A 20,486-nucleotide genomic window follows, 5' to 3' on the forward strand; every position below is an offset into this window, starting at 1 on the left:
GATGGCCATGGCACCACCGGTTCCATTGCCCCTCCGGCCAGACCTCCTGTCACAAGGACCGTGTCTACACCCCGACTTAGCCAGGCTGGCTTTGACGGGGTGGCTATTGAAGAGTCGATCCTAAGCAGAAGAGGATTTCCCCCTACAGTGGTCAAGACCCTGCTGGCGGCAAGAAAACCATCGTCAGCTAGGGTGTACCACAGAGTCTGGCAAAGGTATTTTCTCTGGTGTGAGCCCAGGAGGTTCAACCCAAGGATATACAGGTTGGATAGGGTCTTAGGATTTCTACAAGCAGGCTTGGACATGGGATTGAGCCATTCATCCTTGAAAGTTCAAGTGTCGGCTCTCTCTGTCCTTTTCCAGAGGAAGATCGCTACGTCATCTACGATCCATACCTTTCTACAGGGAGCTCTTCACCTACAACCTCCCATACGTCCACCGGCAATCCCATGGGACCTTACCTTGGTGCTGAAGAGTTTGATGAAGGCCCCATTCGAACCCTTGGAATCGGTTTCTCTTTCATGGCTCACTCTGAAGACTGTTTTCTTACTAGCCATTGCGTCAGCGCGCAGAGTGTCGGATTTAGGGGCCCTCTCTTGTAAGGTCCCATTGCTCATCTTTCATGAAGATAGAGCAGTTCTTAGAACTAGACTGGACTACCTCCCAAAGGTTGTATCCCGATTTCATATAAATCAGGAAATAGTAGTACCAGTGTATAAAACAACCACAGAATCGCAGGATAACGATGTCTCTTTGGATGTTGTTCGAGCCCTAAAGATTTATGTGACCAGAACTGAACAGATAAGAAAATCTGATTCTCTCTTTGTCCTCTTTGATGCCCGGAAGCTGGGTTGGCCTGCTTCAAAATGCACATTGGCTAGGTGGCTAAGGTCGACCATAAGGCAAGCGTACTTGTTGGTGGGACGACCAGTACCGCATTCGATAAGGGCGCACTCCACCCGGTCTGTGGGGGCATCGTGGGCCCTGAGGGCAGGGGTCTCGGCGGAGAGCATCTGCAGGGCAGCCACGTGGTCTTCGGCTCATACGTTCATTAAATTCTATCGATTCGACACCTTTGCCTCGGCCGATGCGGCCTTTGGCAGGGGTGCCCTCAGTGCAGCTCAGGAGCGGTCCCACCCTTAGGGACACAGCTTTAGGACGTCCCATACCCCAGCATCCACCACTGGCCGTAAGAAAAAAGGGGATTTTTGGTTCTTACCTGTAAAATCCTTTTTTCAGAGGCCAAGGTGGATGCTGGGCGCCCGCCCTACCGCTCCAAATCTTGCAGTTATAGTTATAGTTCACATTTTAGTGTTCTGGTTTTTGAATGTTCAAAAGTTGAATGGTTCCCCTCTCCTATACCTGTTCCTCGGCTTGTTAAAGTTAAAAAACTGGTCTCTGAGGACAGGAAGGGGTATTAGGGGGGCGGAGCCTGGGGCTGCACTAGCCACAAGAAGTTTGTACTCCTTGGTGCCCGGACCTCCAGCCCGGAATACCCATACCCCAGCATCCACCTTGGCCTCTGAAAAAAGGATTTTACAGGTAAGAACCAAAAATCCCCTTATTAGGATCTTATAGGATGAGTCGCGACACAAGTTTTAAATGTTTTTGTAAAAGAGTTCAGCAGACGTCAATAGCAACGTGCAGGAGTGCTCATCATTACCGATATTGTGTGTACACACTAGACCCATGATGGCTAACCTTGACACTCCAGCTGTTTTTGAACTACACATCCCAGCATGCTCTGCTTTGGTTTTTCTATTTGGCAATGCTAAATCTTATACAGAGCATGCTGTGATGTGTAGTTCAACAACAGCTGGAGTGTCAAGGTTAGCCAGCAAGGCACTAGACGATATTGTGAAAGATATCTTTCAGAAGCCTCTTTAATGAAAAATATGTAACGTCTGATGATAGAATTATCCAAATGAAGAAGATTCATCTGCCTGGTAAATCGTTCTGTTTGTTATTAATCACTGGTTTTGGTCTTCCGAAGTACTGCTTACATAGACGTACCAGTTCTCTGATTTTAATTTTTTTACGATTTGTGATTTTTTTTTTTTCTCCCCCAGATGCCAAGGAGTCTGAATCCCAGTCGTCTAAACCTTTCCCCATTTGGAATAGATCTGATAAGGAGAATGATCCAGAGCCAATTTGTATTCCTAAACAAGCAGAGTTTGTGGAATTCAAGGAGCAACACTACAAAGTACCCTCACAGAAGAGCAAGTCCTCCACAGGAACTAAGTCTAGCCGTCATCAGACACCCACTACTGCGGTAAGGACACCACGCACAGGAGTCACTGCCAAACCAATCACTGTGTGCCTATTGTGTGTTTATATATTGTAAGGTGACTTACAGGCTTCATGTGTGAGCAGATTTGAAATGCACTGTCTCCTATAATGAACCTCAAACGGCTTACTGACCTATGACAGGTGTGCATAAGACACTCCCACTCCCCCCCCCAGTAACTGGAATTTTTATTTCAGCCTAGGTGGACACTGGAACTGTGCGGTACGATGTCTTCGTAGACCTGGGCACCAAGGAGTTAAACTTCTTGATAGTCTAGGAAAGGTTCCTCTGATTCCTAACTTGATTTTTTGTCATTCCTTTCATTTTCAACACTGAGCAGGCAACGGACTGTTTTGGCGCTTCCAGTCGCACAAGCCACCTCCTGGCATTGAGAGTAGCTGCGGCCAGAGTATGGGGTGGGCGGTCCTTGTAGCACTGCTCAGTCCTCACGGAGCCACCGCTAGAACACCAAGGGTGTCCTTCATAGAGACTGGATGCAGACATCTTTCTATGCAAGTTCCTGGTGTTCCAGAGATAATCACACATGCAAAATCTTTCTCAAATGGGCAAAACCCATGCTGCACTGCAGGTGGGGCAGATGTAACATGTGCAGAGAGAGTTGGATTTTGGGGCCTTAATTTGTTTCTGTGCAGGGTAAATACTGGCTGTTTTATTACACTGCAATTTAGATTTCAGTTTGAGCACACCTCACCCAAAGCTAACTCTCTCTGCACACGTTACATCTGCCCCGCCTGCAGTGCAGCAGGTGGGGCGGATATTTTTGCATTTGCGATCAGATCTGAATCAGGCCCATTGTTAGTTTTACCTAACTTTTTATGTTCTTAGATTTGTTTTTATAGTGTAGCATAAACTTCATTATAGTTTGTGGGCCTGCTTTTCTTTTAATGCTGTATTTTGCTCACAGCTACAGTTCCTGGACCACTTACTATATTCTTTGTGTTTGATTATTGCAGTGCTCTTGCACTTACAATCCACATAGTTCTTTGTACGGATTCAGTATTGAATCCCGGCGGTCGGGATCCCGGCGTTCAGAATCCCGACGCCGGAATCCCGACAGCCGAAATGCCGACAAGGGGGGGACGTGGATCGCCCCCCCTTGCGGGCTCGCTGCGCTCGCCACGCAGCGGGCCCGGTGCTTTGCTACGCTCGGCACGCTATTTTATTCTCCCTCCAGGGGTGTCGTGGACACCCCAGGAGGGAGAAAGTGTCTGCATTTTGGTGGTCGGGATTCCGGCGTCGGGATTCCGGCGCCGGGATTCTGAACGCCGGGATCCCGACCGCCGGGATCTTAACTGCATCCCCTTTGTACTGTGTGTGTGTGTTTGTGTGTATTCTATCCTTACAGGTTCTCAAAGGGAACTTCCAATGCTTTCACAAAAGGAAAGGGCTGTTCCTGGGCTGCATGCGTGTTCAGCCTGCAAGGAAACTTTTTTACTGTTTAGCGCAAGATCGCATAGGCTTTTGTCATCATTGTTCTGCAGATGCCCCTTGTGGTTCCACTCGTTTGTGTCCACTGGGTCATATCCCTATCCATGGCCATGCGGGAGCTGACTTCTCAGCTGGTGGCTTCTAGACAGCACCTTTGTCTCTAATGATTTTGCCACCTCTGCCTGGACCCCACTGCCCAGGTCCGTAGCTTTCACACCAGCCATTAACCCGGGCTGGTCGCAGGAGCAATACTGCTAGCTAGCTGGGAACCTTTCACACCAGCGCTAGTTGGTGTGAAAGGTGGGTTGTTCCCGGGGCCAACCTGGAAATTTTGGCTGCTGTTAAAGGAGTATTAGTTTACAGTTGGATATAAGGAGGGACCAGGTTGTCCTGCTCTGTAACCTGCAATGGCTGCCTGTTCTAAAATGAGCAGTATGGCTTTGGGCAATAGAGAGCACTGTCAGCAATTGTTACACAGGCAAATACCTGCTCTGTGTCTACGTGGTTGCTTCTGATTTACCAGCAATATAAAGTGGGAGGTGGACAAGAGATTATAGTACCTTCCTTATGTACACTTCAACATGTAGGTGCCCCCAGCTATTTTGAAAGGAGAAATATGTAAATAAGTGAATACAGTCGGTGTGTGTGTGTGTGTGTGTGTGTGTGTGTGTGTGTGTGTATATATGTGTATGTGTATTTTACATATATATTACTATGTCCATGCTCATAATATAATTTAGCTTGCTACCACGGTGGAGTTTGTAGCTGGTGACTGTGAATCTGTCCACCTTATAGCTTACTCTGAAGTACCAGTTAACAGGAAGATCATTGAATCAGATACTTTAATATACTTTAATAGAAGAAGGGATGGCTTAGGGTGAAATCTCTTATCTGTAGGTCGCTTTATGTACTATGCAGAGATGGACGTTTATGAATAGTATACAAAGGACTGATGAGGCACACCTACTCATGCGTTACATAGGGCTGATTCTCTCCAGAGAAGCTGTGTAGCTGGATCCTCAGAGGCGAGTACTGCCTCCTCTGTGCCTCACCACAGGGGTGCCAGGTTATGCAGTATCTTTCTTTCTTCCTTGGTGATGATAGTGGACACTTAATCTGTTTTTTGTTTGTTTGTTTGGTGGTGGGGGGGGGGGGGGGTCTTTGGAGCACTTTACTGTATATATTTTCTTTAACAATTTATATGTAAAAAGTTAAATATTGCTGCCTAGGCTACTTAATGTCCTTAGTCATCTTTTTATCATTTTATACTATAGTTACACTGCGCAAAATTATTATTATTTTTTTTAAATGTGGTTTTGTAGATCCTGTTTAGATCACCTTGTTAAATCTGGTTGTTACCTTATTACTTTGTGCGCACCCTTGTATAGATATACACCCACCTGTGGCCACATAAATGTCTCCCAAGGGGAACTCCTTAAGGGCTACCCAGGAGAGGGCACTTCTGAGCCAGTGCTTGTGAAAAGTGTCAGCGAATCCTTTATTGTTCTTCAGTACGGGGTCAGGATGAATTCAATGCCCCTGGTTGTGGACCACCGATAGATTGGACATTCATTCAAGTTCCTATCTCTCTCGTATTGATGAAGTTGGCAAAAAACAGCCACTTCTAAGTCTGCTGCAGATCCTACTGCCGGTGCAATCCTTCCAAAGCCTCGTCCAGGTTCTAACTCCTTACAACAGTGTTGGATCCTGACATCAGAGTGCGATTCTGCTTCAGCCTGGATATGAGTTGGGTTCCCAAATGACCTCAGACTTTCCACAAGGTTCAGACCTAGACTGCTCCTCTCTTCAGGTTGACAATCACACTTTGTTTTCCCAAGCACCCTAAATGATACCAATAAACAAGATATAAATCTTGAGAGGACCAAGTGGTAGACTCCTTTTCCTGTTGATGCGCATATTGTGAGACTAGTCAGGTCCACTATTCTCTCAGTTCCTATAGAGTATTTTTAAATGCTGGCACATCCTTGCTCTAAGCTCTTGCTTTGGTCTGGGTAACTAAGGCTTTGGAGTTGTGAGTAGATTCCCAAGAGGTCAGTTTCCTCTCAGCAAACTTACAATTATTATCCATAAATGATAACCTGAGGAAAGCCATTGCTTCCGGCATCCACTCTTCCAAGGTTTCATCTTTGACCGTATCTGCCAGGGGAGCTCTCTGGTTTCGTTCCTGGCATGCTAGTTTAAAGTCCAAGAAGGCTCTAGAGTTTCTGCCCTTTAATGGAGATACATTACTCGAGACACAATTGCATAAGATTCCTGCAGCGGTGGTGGCCTCAGATAGCTTTTCTCCACCCTGCAGTCCCTAAGCCGGGTTTCTTATCATCCTCTGGTGTACACTGGGACTGTGGGTATAGGGTTCTTTGCTTGTTTATGTTCTTGTGACTCGCGTTCACGTCTGTGTAAGGAATCTGTAGATTCTATAGATGTCCAGTTGTCGGAAATTGGTCTTGGAGCATATGTTAATGTGGTAAATGAGAAGACTAAACCAGATAGTATGTTGGTGTGTGTGTTGGGGGGGGTTGTATATTTGAGGAAGTCCCTCATTTATACGTACCTTGTAGTATCTAAGTATCCTCACTTTTCAGGTCCCTCCGGAAGACATGGATCCTACCTATAAGTATTTTGACAACATGATGACATGTGCTCGAGTAAGGGTCCATGAGCATAAAGCACCAGACGAGAAAGCCAAGAAAGACCAGTGCATAGATGATGGCTTTGACACCCATGGAAAGGTGGGCTATTTCTTATCAAATGTTTTAGACAAATCCATAGAAAAGCACACATTTGAGTTGTAGTTGTAGAATGAGAAAAAAATTGTTCTGCCCCCAGTAAAATTTCTATGCCATGAGGCCATGTGATGTGGCCTAAAGTCGCTCTGCACTGGTATTGCGACTTGGTAGCTGCAGTAGGGTGCGGCTCACTGTTTTGAGACGCTCGGCATCGGAAAGGAGGTTGCTGACCACCCCTTAACCCCAACCCCTGCCCACCCCTTAACCCCAACCGCCGCCTTCCAGGTGGATGATCTCAGCCGCACCCTTCCATGTGAACCCCATCCCACCCTACCCTGGCATTACAGCCTCCCCCAATGCCCAATAAGTCATATGTCGGATGGTAGTGGTGGACGGCTCCTCCCTACTCCAGAAAACTGCATGGCAAATAGCAAATTTCAATACACGTGTAGAACCATACTTATCTGGAGAAGTCCATTGTCTGTCATAGAATGAAAGTGAAAGTTATTCTTCCTTTTAATAGCAATAAAAGGAGTTGTGGTATTTTGATCGACTTTTTTTTTTTTTTTATGATTTTTTTTTTCTCAAATATGTATTATTTAATCGCCATGGGGGTGTTGCAGTAACAAAGAGGTAGGAAGGGAACATCGGAAGTAGCGGTTACATCAGGTTATTGCTACAGTGGTTCTCCTAGTAAGTAAAGAACAAAATGATGTGAGCAGTTAATCTTCAAAGCCACCATTTGTGTACCAATGTGTCCTCCATTCTGCAGGCTTCCCAAATGTTTCTAGAGGTGCAGGGATAGATCGTATGTAAGGTGGGTTGGCTACCAGAAGCCCTGCTCCTTTATTTTCAGGATATTTAACCTTTTTTGGTGATGCATTCTTCAGTTTTGGACCATTTCTGTATCTGTACAATGTCTCCCATGTCCTCCTCACGAGTGGTGGTAGATGACTAATATTTCTAAAACAGATAAGTGGTGGTATTACTGCTGCTGTAGTGATCAGACCTACGTCCTAGGATGTAGCACGGAATCACTGTCTCTCCATTGGATACTGCCCGTCGTAGAGGCCAGGAAATCTCCATCTAACAACTCATATCCGTGACCTCTTCCTTCCCCCTAAACAGCAGCGACATGCCTTAGCAAACCTAGCCGTTGCTGCCCTGAAATCTGCGTCAGACTTTTAATCACTGACGGTTTGCTTCCTGCATTGCAGTACCCATTCTGAACTGAGAAATTATAAATTGCCGTTAATTGTTCCAAATTAACCTCGGTATGAATTAACTTTAATCAAAGTTTTAAATTGTGATTTTTCTTGTTTTTGTTCTATTCTACTAAAGCCATTCGGTTCACACACAGGGAAAATGGTCTGTAAAACCTCACCAAATACTGTAACATTGGGTGTAGTAAAGGAACTACCACAGCAGTCCTTTCCAGTTTCCTTTCTGAGGTTATAGTTTGCTGTTGGTAGCAGTTCTCTCCACAATTTATGTGGACACAGTCCTTGTGCTGGTCTGGAATGCATCACCGAGTCTTGTGCCGATGTTGCGCTAAATTGAGTTGTATCTGCAGCTTACCCTAGCTTATTGCTGGCTACCAGCGGTTGCTGTAGTGAGTTCCAGGTGCTGCTGGGTGTCAGCTGGAATCGGCAGATATGAGGGTGTCATTCAGGACTTTTTAACACATTTTTGTAACGCTTATCCTGGTTTTTTTTTTTTTTTTTATACTGGTCTCCAGTTATGTAAGTAGATTTCCCCTTGTACAAATGTATGTTTTTAGAATATCCAGATATTTTATTGTACACCATTAATTCATGTAGCAATATGTAGTGAGAGTAGCGGTACGATAGTAACCGTATTAGCTACAATTAAGTAGTTCTAGCTATATTGCAAAGAGTAATTATTATTTTTACAGTTTTCTATACAGTGCAGCGTATTTCGTTGCGCTTTATAATTGGAAACTGTGATAAAACAAACTGGGTAGTAATAAACCGACATAGGAGGGCCCTGTTCACAAGCTTACAATTTAGTAACAACCCTTATATAGATTTTGGGTGGTAGCCAATAGCTCCGGGAAATCCATGCAGCTATTGGAACCCCCGAGAGCTATCCAATTAGCCCAGCAAGGCTGCACTTATTGGACATTCTGATTCAGGCACGCAAAACAGAATTCCTGATACGCAGCCACAGGTGACTCATTTTTCACCCGATAACACATGGGTCCTAAAACATTATCCTGGATCCCATGTGTGATAGCCCTTTCGGCTCAAAAGCTTATAACTTATCACAGGCAATTGAATACCCCCTACAGCTGGTATCCTACTGCCCGCTTTTTTGTTACCTTGGCCAACATTCATGATGTTATTGTACATGGCCAGCTATTTCCATTGTATAGGCGACAATACACATTGAGGCTGCACATGTTCCGTTACATTGATACATGTGTATGCAGGCCTGTTGGGTACGTGGGAATCCCTGAGGGATTCTCATATAATAATTGTACTATGGAACCACTACTCCTTTGAGATATGGGCAGCGCTGAATCCCAAGAGAGGTGTGCTGATCTGTAAATGTAGAGGTGACATGGTGGATCAATGGTATTACAAATGTTTGTGTATTTTAAATGTATTATTGCCACACACTCCTTATTGTGTATATTTTTGTTTTTAGGAGCGTGGTCCTAAATCAAGCAAATTGCGAGAGCAGAATATGGAAGACACAAGAGCGCAGGGTAATGCTGCAAAGCTTTTATTAACTCTCCTTCTATAATGCTCATGAATAATATTATCTTACTCTGTGTTTTGCCCTGTATTCATTTTTCTGGTTATTTTTATTTTGTTCATTTTAAACAGACCATGTAGCTAAAAAGCGCCGGAAAGACAATGGTAACTCAGATTTGATTGAGATCGTAGACAGCAACTGGGAAGAGGACCGCCGCAAAACCCGCAATATTGTGTCAAAGAACATAAATAAACGAGAAACTCAATCCTTTAAAGTGGGCAGCTTCAATATTGAACTTTTGCCTGGGAATAAGAGTGGAGATAAGTCCGTGTTGTCTACCGCTTCTTCTCGAGTGAAGATCTCCATGGCTTCAGGTCCGAAAACGGTTCGAACCACCACAAAGCCACCGCCTGTAAAGTTGGAGACTGAAAGCGTGAAACCCTTAGAACAAAAACCCCAAGATAGCTCTGAGGACCAAGAAACAAAGTCGCCTGGAGGGAAGGGTCTGCCGTTCTACACCAAAGTCCTCCCAGCAGGCAAACTAGTGGCTCGATTAAAGAACTCCACCACCAAACAATCCGAGCTGATTCAGGTATTACTGGTCTATATTATAGTTATCATTTTCTCTTCCAATAAGGTTTTATTGCATAGTACTTGCCTTCAAACAGTCCCTGTTTCCTTTCAACTAATATAATAGCAACTATTTTACCTAGTTTATAGTGAATATTGGTAAAATACCAGCATGAAGCTAATGTTCTTTCCTTTAGGCCCCAATACATGACTGCGACTTCTCATTCATTGGAATCTGTTGCCAAATCGCACTAGTGTATGGCCAGCATTAGACCAAGCAGATATCTCAAACACTCACAGTGGAATCCCGTCTGCCCAACAGCAAATTGGCAGACGGGATTCAGTGTCACGCCTGCTGATCAGCGAAAAGTGGGTGTGTCCGCGTAAGCGGCCGTGGATTGTCTATCTGCGGCCGGGATCATGACAATCTATGGCCGTTATCAGCAGAACGGGCCCGAAGCTTCTGAAGTTGGGTCCATTCTGCTGTAATCCCTGTTCAATGCTGTTGGTAAAGACAGCATTGAACAGGGACCCGCCACTATTTCCCCTGTCGGGAATAGCGGTAGAGCATTGAATATATCCCATAAGCATTGTCTTGGAGACCAGACTCCCTTTTATATTCTAAGATATGTAGAAATATAAAATGACATATACCTAAATTACTTCAATTTTTTTCCTTATGGTAGGTCAACGGCAAAAGTTACCCTCAAGCCAAATTGCTTTTGGGCCAAATGGGAGCGCTTCATCCGGCTAACAGACTTGCAGCTTATATTACACACAGGCTTCGGCCTAGCCTGTTCCACCTATCGAAACTTAACGAGGCCCATGTGAAAATGGGCAACAAGAACCCTCGACTAGAGTCTAATGCGAATTCAAAAATCATCTTGGCTGTAGATGAAACAGGAGTTACTTCATTGCAGGATAAGACTGGTATGTACCAATGGTCACGGAATTTGCTGTACTCTTAGAACATTAAGTAAATAATGCGATTTCTTTTTTCAATGTATGTTACATCATTTTCTAGCTGTCTTATTTTTGGACTGGAGACTACAGTATATGGTTATAGAGTGAGGTGATAGGAGTTTGCACACTTTAAACTTACTAGAACCTCACCCTCTCTATATGCCATTGCCAGGAGAACTTTGGTTTGTCAAACAAACCCCTAAAGGACAGACCAGGAGTGGAGAGAAGAGAACCAATGAGTTCTAGTGATAACTACCATATTAACGTGGATAACCGTGGTTGAAACCAGTGCAGACACAAAAACAAAGCGTATAAAGCAAGGCCTTCCATGTTCCACAACTGGTAGAAGGATTTAACATGATATTTATTGGTTTAACATACACTATGGGACACTGGAGACATTTGAAAACTGGCCTTAATCAGGAGTTCCTGTGCATAGAATCTTGTGTGCAAATCTTGGCCACATTAGTACATGTAGAGAGTTTTGTGAAGATTGGGTGGTCACCTCTCACAACTTTTCAGAGGAAACATCTCCCAGGGGCTGCCCCAGTCTGGTAGCATGTTCCATCACATTTTTAATGAAGACGTGGGCTGGTTTTAGTCAAAACTGGTTAATTACCGTACAGTTGTCTGATTGACAGGTCCCAGCCTTTCTTGTGAACATCTTAACAAGTCATCTATCCTGTGCAATTCCTGGGTCCAATGCCCTCATAACATTCAAAGAATGAAGAAAGTTCTTTTCTGGAGACCGAACAGTTCCAAGGCTTGCATTACAATGTCTTGATTCATATAAAGTTCAGAGACCACCTTCGGCCGAAAGCAATGTTTGGTTCTAAGATCATCCATGGCTCCATGGTAGAGGATGAGAGGAAGCTTTTAGAATACAAAACCCACAACCTCCCAAACTCTTCTAACTGTGGGGATAGCTAACCGGAAAGCAGTCTTTTTGGTAAGGAACTTCCTCCACAAAGTCTATTGATTTGAACAGAGAGTGTTGTAAATCCCAGTTAACTTATTAGGCATAAACAGCTACAGTATGGTCATTGAGTCAGATGTCCGTCTGAGTTATTTATATAAGAAGACCTCGCTAGTTTGATGCTACCAGAATCATGGCAACATCCCTTTACGAACTCTAGTAACTTAGTCAATCAACACGGGGATTGGCGTGACATGACGCAAGGGTGTGGAGTCTTACCTTGCCAGGGGGTTTCTGCCAGTGACCCCCTCCAAGACTGATCTGGGCTTCGGCGGCACTCGACATGCCGGTCGCGCCCCCCTGTTCAGGTTCCCGGTTTGAGCTATACTAGGGAAATGGAATATGAAGAATCGTAGTCCTCTAGCCTGGTCAAGAACAAGCGGGCGAAGCAGGTACCGAAGGATAAGGCAAAAGAGGAGTCCAATGTCAGTCCGAGTCATACATGGGGAAGCACGGGGTACATGTGTAATAGCACGGCGCCCGTTACGTAGTTAGCGTAGAGATCCTGTCAGCATAGTGTTCCCGCTAGCATAGTAAGCGTAGTCAGCGTCCCTGTCAGAAGTAGCGTAGTGTTAACGCGGCCAGCATAGTCAGCGTCCCTGTCAGATATGTGTTCCTGAAACACCCCCGCTATCCACGCCCCCCCGAAGTTACGCATCCACCCAACCTGTTCATACCCTCACTATCCACATCGCCATGGAGTTGATTTTATAAAGTGTGGCGAGCGCAGCAAGCCATTGAGCCTGAAGAGTGGCAAGCGCTCGCCACGCTTGGGGCTCACCACACTTTATAAAATCAACTCCACGCCGATGTGGATAGTGGGGTATGAACAGGTCGGGGGGACGCGTAACGCATTGCCTCCGGGGCTCTCTGCACTCGCCACGCTTCGGGCTGGTGTGGATAATGGGGGTTTCAAAAGGAGGCTCTCCCTGAAGCGGACACGGGCAGGGTTGCCGTACCCTGTCACAATAATACCAAGACGCACATGCTTCTCAGACAGATGGAGCGCCTCTCCGCCTGCGCCCGCATGATCCCCTCTGCCGGCATCCGCCAGCGCAGGGGATCTGGGGGTTACCGATGCCGATCGGGGGTTACTGATGCCAAGGCTTGCCATGGACGCCGGGGACAGAGCCGGGCTGCCGCGTAGTGACTACGCTAGGCAGCCGTTGGGCTGCTGCGGAGTCACTACGCTAAGTATGCTAGGCAGCCGTTCGGCTACGCTGACAGAGTAGCTTAGCCTACGCTGAAAACATAGCGTAGCCGGGCACCATGCTATTACACAAGTACCAAGCATGCGTACACTAGGATAAGGCTGAAGAGTGGTCAGTAACGATAGTCTGGAAGGAATACAAATAAGCACAATGGACGCTGGAGCAGGATGTGAACCTATACTCTGGCAGGGAATGCCTGCCAAAGACTTAATTAGGGGAAGGACCAGCTGCAAACATCTGCCGTAAGGTAATTGTGCACTGGCCCTTTAAAAATTCCTCTAAACAGCGCACGCCCATCCAACCCAGAAGCTGGCCGCACTGCCAGCTGCATCCCCATCACTGCAGGGGGCCGCTTACCACCGCCCAGGGTTCCCTTTGGGGAGGCGGCCGCCCGGACACCCGCTGCTGCCCGCATACCCTGCGCCTCCAGACCCAGTAAGTACACCGGGTCTGGTCCAGAGGGCTGTGACAACCGCTTCTTGAATTTTCTCTTTTTGTTTATTCTGAGAACCACTAGACGCATCGCTACTGAAAGGAACATATCGATCAGTTGAATTCTATTGGAAGTGACATAACATCTAGCAGAAAATTTTGGGGATCGCCCAGCCAAGGCTAGAAGCTCTTCACATTATGGAGGATCATCACCAGTGGTTATGATAAGATAATGTGGACACTCTACATTCTTAGTCACCTGCTGTAGCATCAGTATCAATGTTCTTTTCATTACGGTCCTGGTAGATGATTCATTTTAGTCACCCTGGACTTTTTATGTGATTTTTATGCACTTTCATCTGCGTCAGATCTTGACTTGTGTCATATCCGTATACATATGATGTGGACACGGGTTCTTCCTTCCACATCGGGTTTGCTAGCTTGCACGTGGTATAGCCAGCCCTGCAGTCTATTAGGATGTTTTCTTCCTTAACCACAGACAACCTGTTAAGGTGAGGCATGTTGGTGTTGCCTATCCTGCTCTGACAGACTTGTTCTGCGTAATGATCACTTTTTATTGCAGGTATTGGTGCTGTTTTGGTGCTGTCTTTCTGAGTGTTTGTTCTGCTTGTACAGTCTCTTGGCTGGTTTTTGCTACTCTCTTCTGGGACCCTCCCATGTAGGCTCGGACTTGCCAAATGTTTCCGAATCTGGAGTCAGAAGCTCAGCCTCTCTCTCTTGGGCCCTTATTCTAGTTCACTCTTAGAGGCAAATTCCTTCTTAGCTGGACAAAACTATGTGCACTGCAGGGGGGCAGATGTAACATGTGCAGAGAGAATTAGATTTGGGTGAGTTATTTTGTTTCTGTGCAGGGAAAATACTGGCTGCTTTATTTTTGCACTGCAATTTAGATCTCACTTTGAAGAAAAACCCCACCCAAATCTAACTCTCTCTGCACATCTTATATCTGCCCCACCTGCAGTGCACATGGTTTTGTCCACGTGTGTGCTTCTGGATTCTCCACTTCTCAACGTGTTTCCTCCATAGGCATATTATGGGAACACAGGACCGAATGTCTCTTTCCTAAGGTTTTGACGTTTTTCTCAGCATTTTTAAGAGGGCTTTCACGTCTCTGACCGCCTTTTGTTACTACATACATGCCTCCTGCCTGGATTTGATTAGGGTTTGTATCATCAACTTTTGCTATGCAAGGACTGGGTCTGAGTCCTCCTGGGTTCAATGATTGTGCTGTGTTCATGCCCTGTGTTTTGGGACTCCCTGACATTATTCTAAAGGCACTTATTCTGATTAAATATCTGTTTCTGGATTCCTTACTTTGGTCTTCAGTGGTCTGCTTGGAGTCAATTTTCGTTTTTTTGTTTTTTTTATCATCTTTGTGGCAGTAGTCTGGACTTGGTTCGCCTGTTTAGGATTTGATTTGGCTGCTAGGTCTGGTGTGCTGAATCCACTTGCAAATGTCTTTTTATTTTTTTTAGCTGCTTCTGTCACAGACTTGCAGAGTTTGCTTATGTCTTCTGTGTTCAGACATGTGCTTCGTTACTTTCTTGATTTCCGGTGTTAGCATCCATTGATGCCAGTTTCAGTCTAAAAGTCTTCTATTTTATTTTTTTCTGAGCTTACCCTTCCCTAGAGGCAGCTTTTGAACATCCCATTGTCCAGCGTCCCTATGATGACAAAAAAGAGAACTGGATTTTTTTATACTTACTGTTAAATCCTTTTCTCTGAGTCTATCTTGGGGACACTGCATTCCCACCCTTAGGCTGCGTCTACACATTGCGTTTTGACAGGTCTCTTTTAAACGGGCCTGTTTGGCAGGATTTAAATCTATGGCTGCGCATTTTTGCAGGATGCAGTTAAACAGGAGCAGTTTAGCAGGATGCTTACTCAAGAGGATATATATATATATATATATATATATATATACACACAAGCCTGCTACATCCTGCTAAAATGCAATGTGTAGACGCAGCCTTACGCTTGAAGTTGTAGTGAAGACCATGGGTTGCAAAGGGGGAGGTGCTAATCTGTAATCTGTATACTAATCTATTTAACTGCCAGATCCTATGGTCCTCTTAAGCAACCCCCTTGGTCCAGGGTGCCCCCAGATGGAATCAGAGAAAATGATTAAACAAAATGGCGCTTCATTTTTTGTTTGCTTTCCTACCCATTTCTTAATTGTTTGGGGGGGCGGGCACTTCTTTGTGATTTCTGTGCACCTAGACCCACCCGGTTTTTCTTTGTATATGGCTGTATTTCAACTATTTTTAACTGCATGTCCTAGCTTTGCTAATCAAATTGTCTTGTAGCTTGTCAGCCTTGAGCAGGGAGAAGTCTGATTTAAAGCTTTAGAATTGTAATTTCCAGTCTCCTAAGAGATTCATTCCGTGGTGCCACTAGAGCCTGTGTTCCAAATGTCTTGAGCTCCTCCTTTCTCCGTCTTGCTGTACACTCATTTCTCTTAGCCTGGACAAGGGTGCACTGGACCAGGGCACTTATTGAGCAGTTGTGGCAGTTAAGAGTGTGGCAATGAAAACAAGTTGACATTTTGAATGTTGACAATTTTATAGCCCGCCTGGGCAGTCACTCTGTAAAAGAAAGGTACAGTAGCTGTTAACTCCAATTAGAAATTTGTACCCACATTTCCCCATGAACAATATGCCGGCCACTCAGTGGCAAGGCTGGGAGAGGAGGATTCTGTAGAATAAATGAAAAAAAAAAAGTGAACTTCTGGGTAGGAAAACTGATTAAACCCCTCTCTAATTTAGAGCCTCCCTATACATTTAGAGCGGTATCCGATTACCCGCGGTCATTGACTGTGGGTAGTTGTTCCGCTAGGTACTGTTCTATTACCCCCGATGAGCCACGGATCTTGCTTTTGGGACATGAGTCAGGCTAAACCAAATTCCCGAAAGAAACCCCTTTTTCAAGCAAACAAAATCACGAAAAACTTCCTCAGTTTTCCACTCCCATGTTTCTTCCCATCTAGTTGGATCCCCACATTAGTAGTTCAATAAAACTTTTTTGTTTTATGGTTCTCAAGAAAATGCTGTGGCTATCTATACATGAGAATAGTTTAACACACATAAAAAAAACCCTATTGTGTGGTTTGTCCTACCATGCTTCTAGACCTGTGCTGCTTAGGTGGTGTTGACTTACAGCTTGTCTGTTTTGCAGCTGCACAATCCACGCCCGGCAATGTGTTCACTCAGATTGTCATTGGTGACGTTGGATCTCTGCATCAGAAAAAGCCTGAAGTGTCCTCTACCGAATCCACCATAACTGGATTGCCAAAGCTGACCACACAACCTACTCGGCTGTTATTTGTGACCTCTTCAACAGCATCGGGCAAGCAAGCCCCAGTCCTCACCTACTCCTCTGCTGTGACCCTGACATCTTTGTCTTCTCCGCCACCCTCCTCAGCTGGCTTAGGCACTATTTCCCCCACCAGAAACCAAGCTGCCTCTTCAGCTCAATCTAATGATGTTGTACACACAGTGACCTTAGCAACTGTTCCTTCTAAAACGTCTGTCACCTCACCATCCATACCGACTTCTCCTTTAGTAAAAGCTTTACCTCAAGTGACTTCAGCGGTCACCTTTTCTGGTACCGATAAAGCCATTGCTACTTCATTGGCAAAAAGCTTGGTTACTTCTACTGACCTCTCAACACATGAACCGGTTTCTCCATTGGCTGGAACAAATCTTGCACCCCCACTGACGCTGAAAACTGGTGAGATTTTGTTTTCCTATTCTTTCTGTGTTGAGTTGTTTAGAAGGCATTTTATGCTCCAATATATCAAGATCAGATTTATAGGGGGATATTCAATGCAGGGTCACGACTGTCGGGCTGGCCCAACAGCCGTGACCCTGTCCTGTTCTCGGCCTGCTCGACACTGAATAGGCAGGCGGTATTATATGTCCTGCCTGCTGGACTCCGAAAAGGGGGCATGGCCACGAGATGCGGACGGAAATCGTTGAGCTGCGGGTAGGAGCTCGTCAATTCCCGGCCATTCTCGGCAGAACAAGCCCGACTGCTTGTCAAGTCTGCAGAGACCCCGGTTCAATGCTGTCGGGGAAGACCGCATTGAATAGGGCCCCGCCGATATTTCCCCCGTCGGGAATAACGATCATAGATTGAATACCCCCCATAGTGTTACTATTTCTAAGCTAAAAAAAATACAGCAAAAAGCTGAAGCACGTAGGGATATGTTGTTGGGAGGCAATCGGTGAGGAAAAGTTTTTGGCGTTCCCAAGAAAAAAGTTTGGACGCTCCATGATAGAAAGGGTTCACCGATGAGTTTGTTACTTCAAAAACTTACTACTCTTCTTTCTTCATATTTTCTCCAATAGAGTTTGATGCTTTTAGTTGAATTTTGGTTGATCCGCACTAATCCCAATATTTTTAGTATTCAATTATTATTTACTTGTTTTATTTTATTTAATGTGAATGTGTACTGGGGATGGTGCTCGATGTCTCTAGTATATCAACCGAACAAAACAAGAAAGACTTTTATGGTGCACTCTGAGATTCTTATTTCAGGCTCCATTAAGTAAGAAACTACTTTTATTATGTTCCCCATAAAAAAAACATGTGATGTACAACAATAACCTTCAATGTATGAAGAATTTAGAATAATTAGAAAATAAAAAAATCTAAAGATTATCAAGAATATATGAAGAAAGTAATGAAAAAGGTGATTTAAAAAACGATTTGTATATCATGAGGATATGAAGACTATATGTAATATTTTAGCTAATATTGATTTTATAATATGTGATGATATTAGTATATCTATAGACTATTGGCGATTATTATTTATTTATTACGTTTCTTATATAGCGCACACATTTTCCGCAGCGCTGTACAGAGAGAATATTTGAACATACACATCAGTCACTGCACCTGTGGAGCTTACAATCTTTATTCCCTACCACATGTACACGCACACACAGACATTCTAGAAACCCACGCAAGTACGGGGAGAATATACAAACTCCGCACAGTTAGGGCCATGGTGGGAATCGAACCCATAACCTCAGTGCTGTGAGGCAGTAATGCTAACCCTTACACCATCCGTGCTGTAATTGAGCCACACTTTTATTATTCATTAATTGTTGCATAGGTATTCAGTACTTCAGTGACATACGTATTATATATATATAGTTGTTACAGATTGTCATGTGTTATAATTATTATCTGGGAGAAATTTATCTATATCAGTCTGCGTCCGCGGGACCGCTGGTCTGCGACTGTACAGAAAAAGGTTCTCAGTTATGTGGAGTTTTTTTGTTGTTACTGATGATAATTCATCCCTATAATCACTCCTTTATTATAACGATATGTCAATATGTAATACTAGTCTGCAAGGTGTAGCCTTTGGGAGGAATTATGAAAGACAGTAGTGATATGGGATTTAGGACTAGATGTATGAAGCAGTGATAAGGGAGAAGTGGCCCATGGCAACCAATCAGATGCTCTGTAAAACTTTATATTATGCAAATTACAGATGTTACTTCAGTGCTGATTGGTTGCCATGGGCCACTTCTCCTCTGGTTCACTTCTCCCTTATCACTGCTTCATTCATGCAATAACACTTGAGTACCATGGTTCCTCCTGCTCCACTTATACCCATGGTTCCCCATGGAAGAAAGAGAAGCCTCTTTCACACAGTTGCTCCCAGTTTGCTGCTGATGTGTTCCCGGTACCGAGATTCATTATTACGGTACACTATAGTACACCTGACACTCTGCAACAAATACATTACTGCAGTTGTGTAATTCTGCTAAGGATCGGACCCCTGAGTTCTCCACTGATGAGGAGGTGGCTGATGATTCGTTCAAAGAGAACTCCTCCTACATAAACAAGGTCACATGCATTCCGAGGCAGTATTTCTGTATGGCATTAGCAGGCTACTTATGAGTGAGTAGTACTCTTGTGTATGGCTAAGATCCAAACAGGGTGCAAAAGATCTGTCTGAAACAGCCAATGAATTTACACGCCTCTGACACTCCCACTGTTGGGAACTTCAGCCCAACAGTGTGCCTTTGGCATGAGGGCATCCTAGAGTTCCTAAAGTCCCTCCCAGATGTTTTTTTTTTTACTACTTGTCTGCCTGGAGACAAAATAAAACCTCTTCTGGCCTCCATAACCACATAACGAGGGGCATACAGTTTTTTTTATTGCTAGCAGATGGCGTTCAGTGGAGCTATACAATTTTTGCTCAGCAAGAGAGCAATTGGATACGACTGAGATCGGGCATGGCCAGCAGCTCACAGAGGAGTAGATGTATAAAGCAGTGATAAGGGAGGAGAAGTGAGCCAGAGGAGAGTCCTTCCCTTATGTCTGTAAAAAGCTATTTATTTTAAATGTAACATTTCTCCATGATTGGGAGTACATGTACAGCGAACGTCTTTTCTGTTTTAACATTAGTCTCCCCACTCTATGTAGCAACACCAAGACCCACCGGTGTGACTCCTGGATTAGAAAAACGCTTGGGACCGCGACTTCTGCTAATACCAGTCTCTTCCGGTTCTGCTCCCGTTCGCCCGATGCAGTGTGTGCAGACGGCTCCTGGGCAGAAGATGGTTTTACAGCCGTTCAAGGGTCCTAACGGAGCGAATTTATTTAGACACCCGAATGGTCAAATTATCCAGCTTGTGCCACTGCAACAAGTTCGTACTGGGAACGTTCAGCCAAGCAGCCAGCAAGTTGTCATCCGTAAACAAGGTACCATGAGCATAAAATAGATATAGATGGTTCATAATATACTTAATTAATGATGATTCACAGTATGCTCAATTCATTCATCTTTCATTATCTTCTGAACTAACATAAAATACAGTCACATTCCCACTAGCTTTAACATGAAACTTCAATATTTACCTGATATATTATGGCCCTCCAGCTGTTATGAAACTACACATCCCAGCATGCTTTGCCATACTTTTAGCATTCTCTAACAGCAAAACTGTGGCAAGGTGATGGGATTTGTAGTTTCACAACAGCTGGAGGGCCATGGTTTGGACATGCATGACCTAGGGGGGTGCCATGTAAAAATTCTGATACTTTAAGGTGCCGTGACTCAAAAAAGATTGGGAATCATTGTGTTA

General features: G+C 44.6%; 1 protein-coding gene across 7 annotated transcripts in view; it reads left to right on the plus strand.

Annotated features, from left to right (window-relative positions):
* The window catches only part of MGA (MAX dimerization protein MGA), a 79,734-nt gene that overhangs the window by 40,721 nt on the left and 18,527 nt on the right, over positions 1 to 20,486 (plus strand). For 5 of the 7 annotated variants that reach the window (XM_083167438.1, XM_083167443.1, XM_083167441.1 and 2 more), the window contains exons 10-16: positions 2,070 to 2,272; positions 6,340 to 6,486; positions 9,154 to 9,214; positions 9,336 to 9,796; positions 10,461 to 10,704; positions 16,552 to 17,106; positions 19,825 to 20,103. In XM_083167438.1, the coding sequence (XP_083023564.1) occupies positions 2,070 to 2,272; positions 6,340 to 6,486; positions 9,154 to 9,214; positions 9,336 to 9,796; positions 10,461 to 10,704; positions 16,552 to 17,106; positions 19,825 to 20,103 (1,950 nt within the window). The remainder of the gene's footprint in view (positions 1 to 2,069; positions 2,273 to 6,339; positions 6,487 to 9,153; positions 9,215 to 9,335; positions 9,797 to 10,460; positions 10,705 to 16,551; positions 17,107 to 19,824; positions 20,104 to 20,486) is intronic. The other 2 variants (XM_083167444.1, XM_083167442.1) reach the window with 2 other exon arrangements.

The sequence above is a fragment of the Crinia signifera genome, chromosome 12 (assembly GCF_055691185.1).
Source record: "Crinia signifera chromosome 12, ASM5569118v1, whole genome shotgun sequence".
Lineage (NCBI taxonomy): Eukaryota > Metazoa > Chordata > Amphibia > Anura > Myobatrachidae > Crinia > Crinia signifera.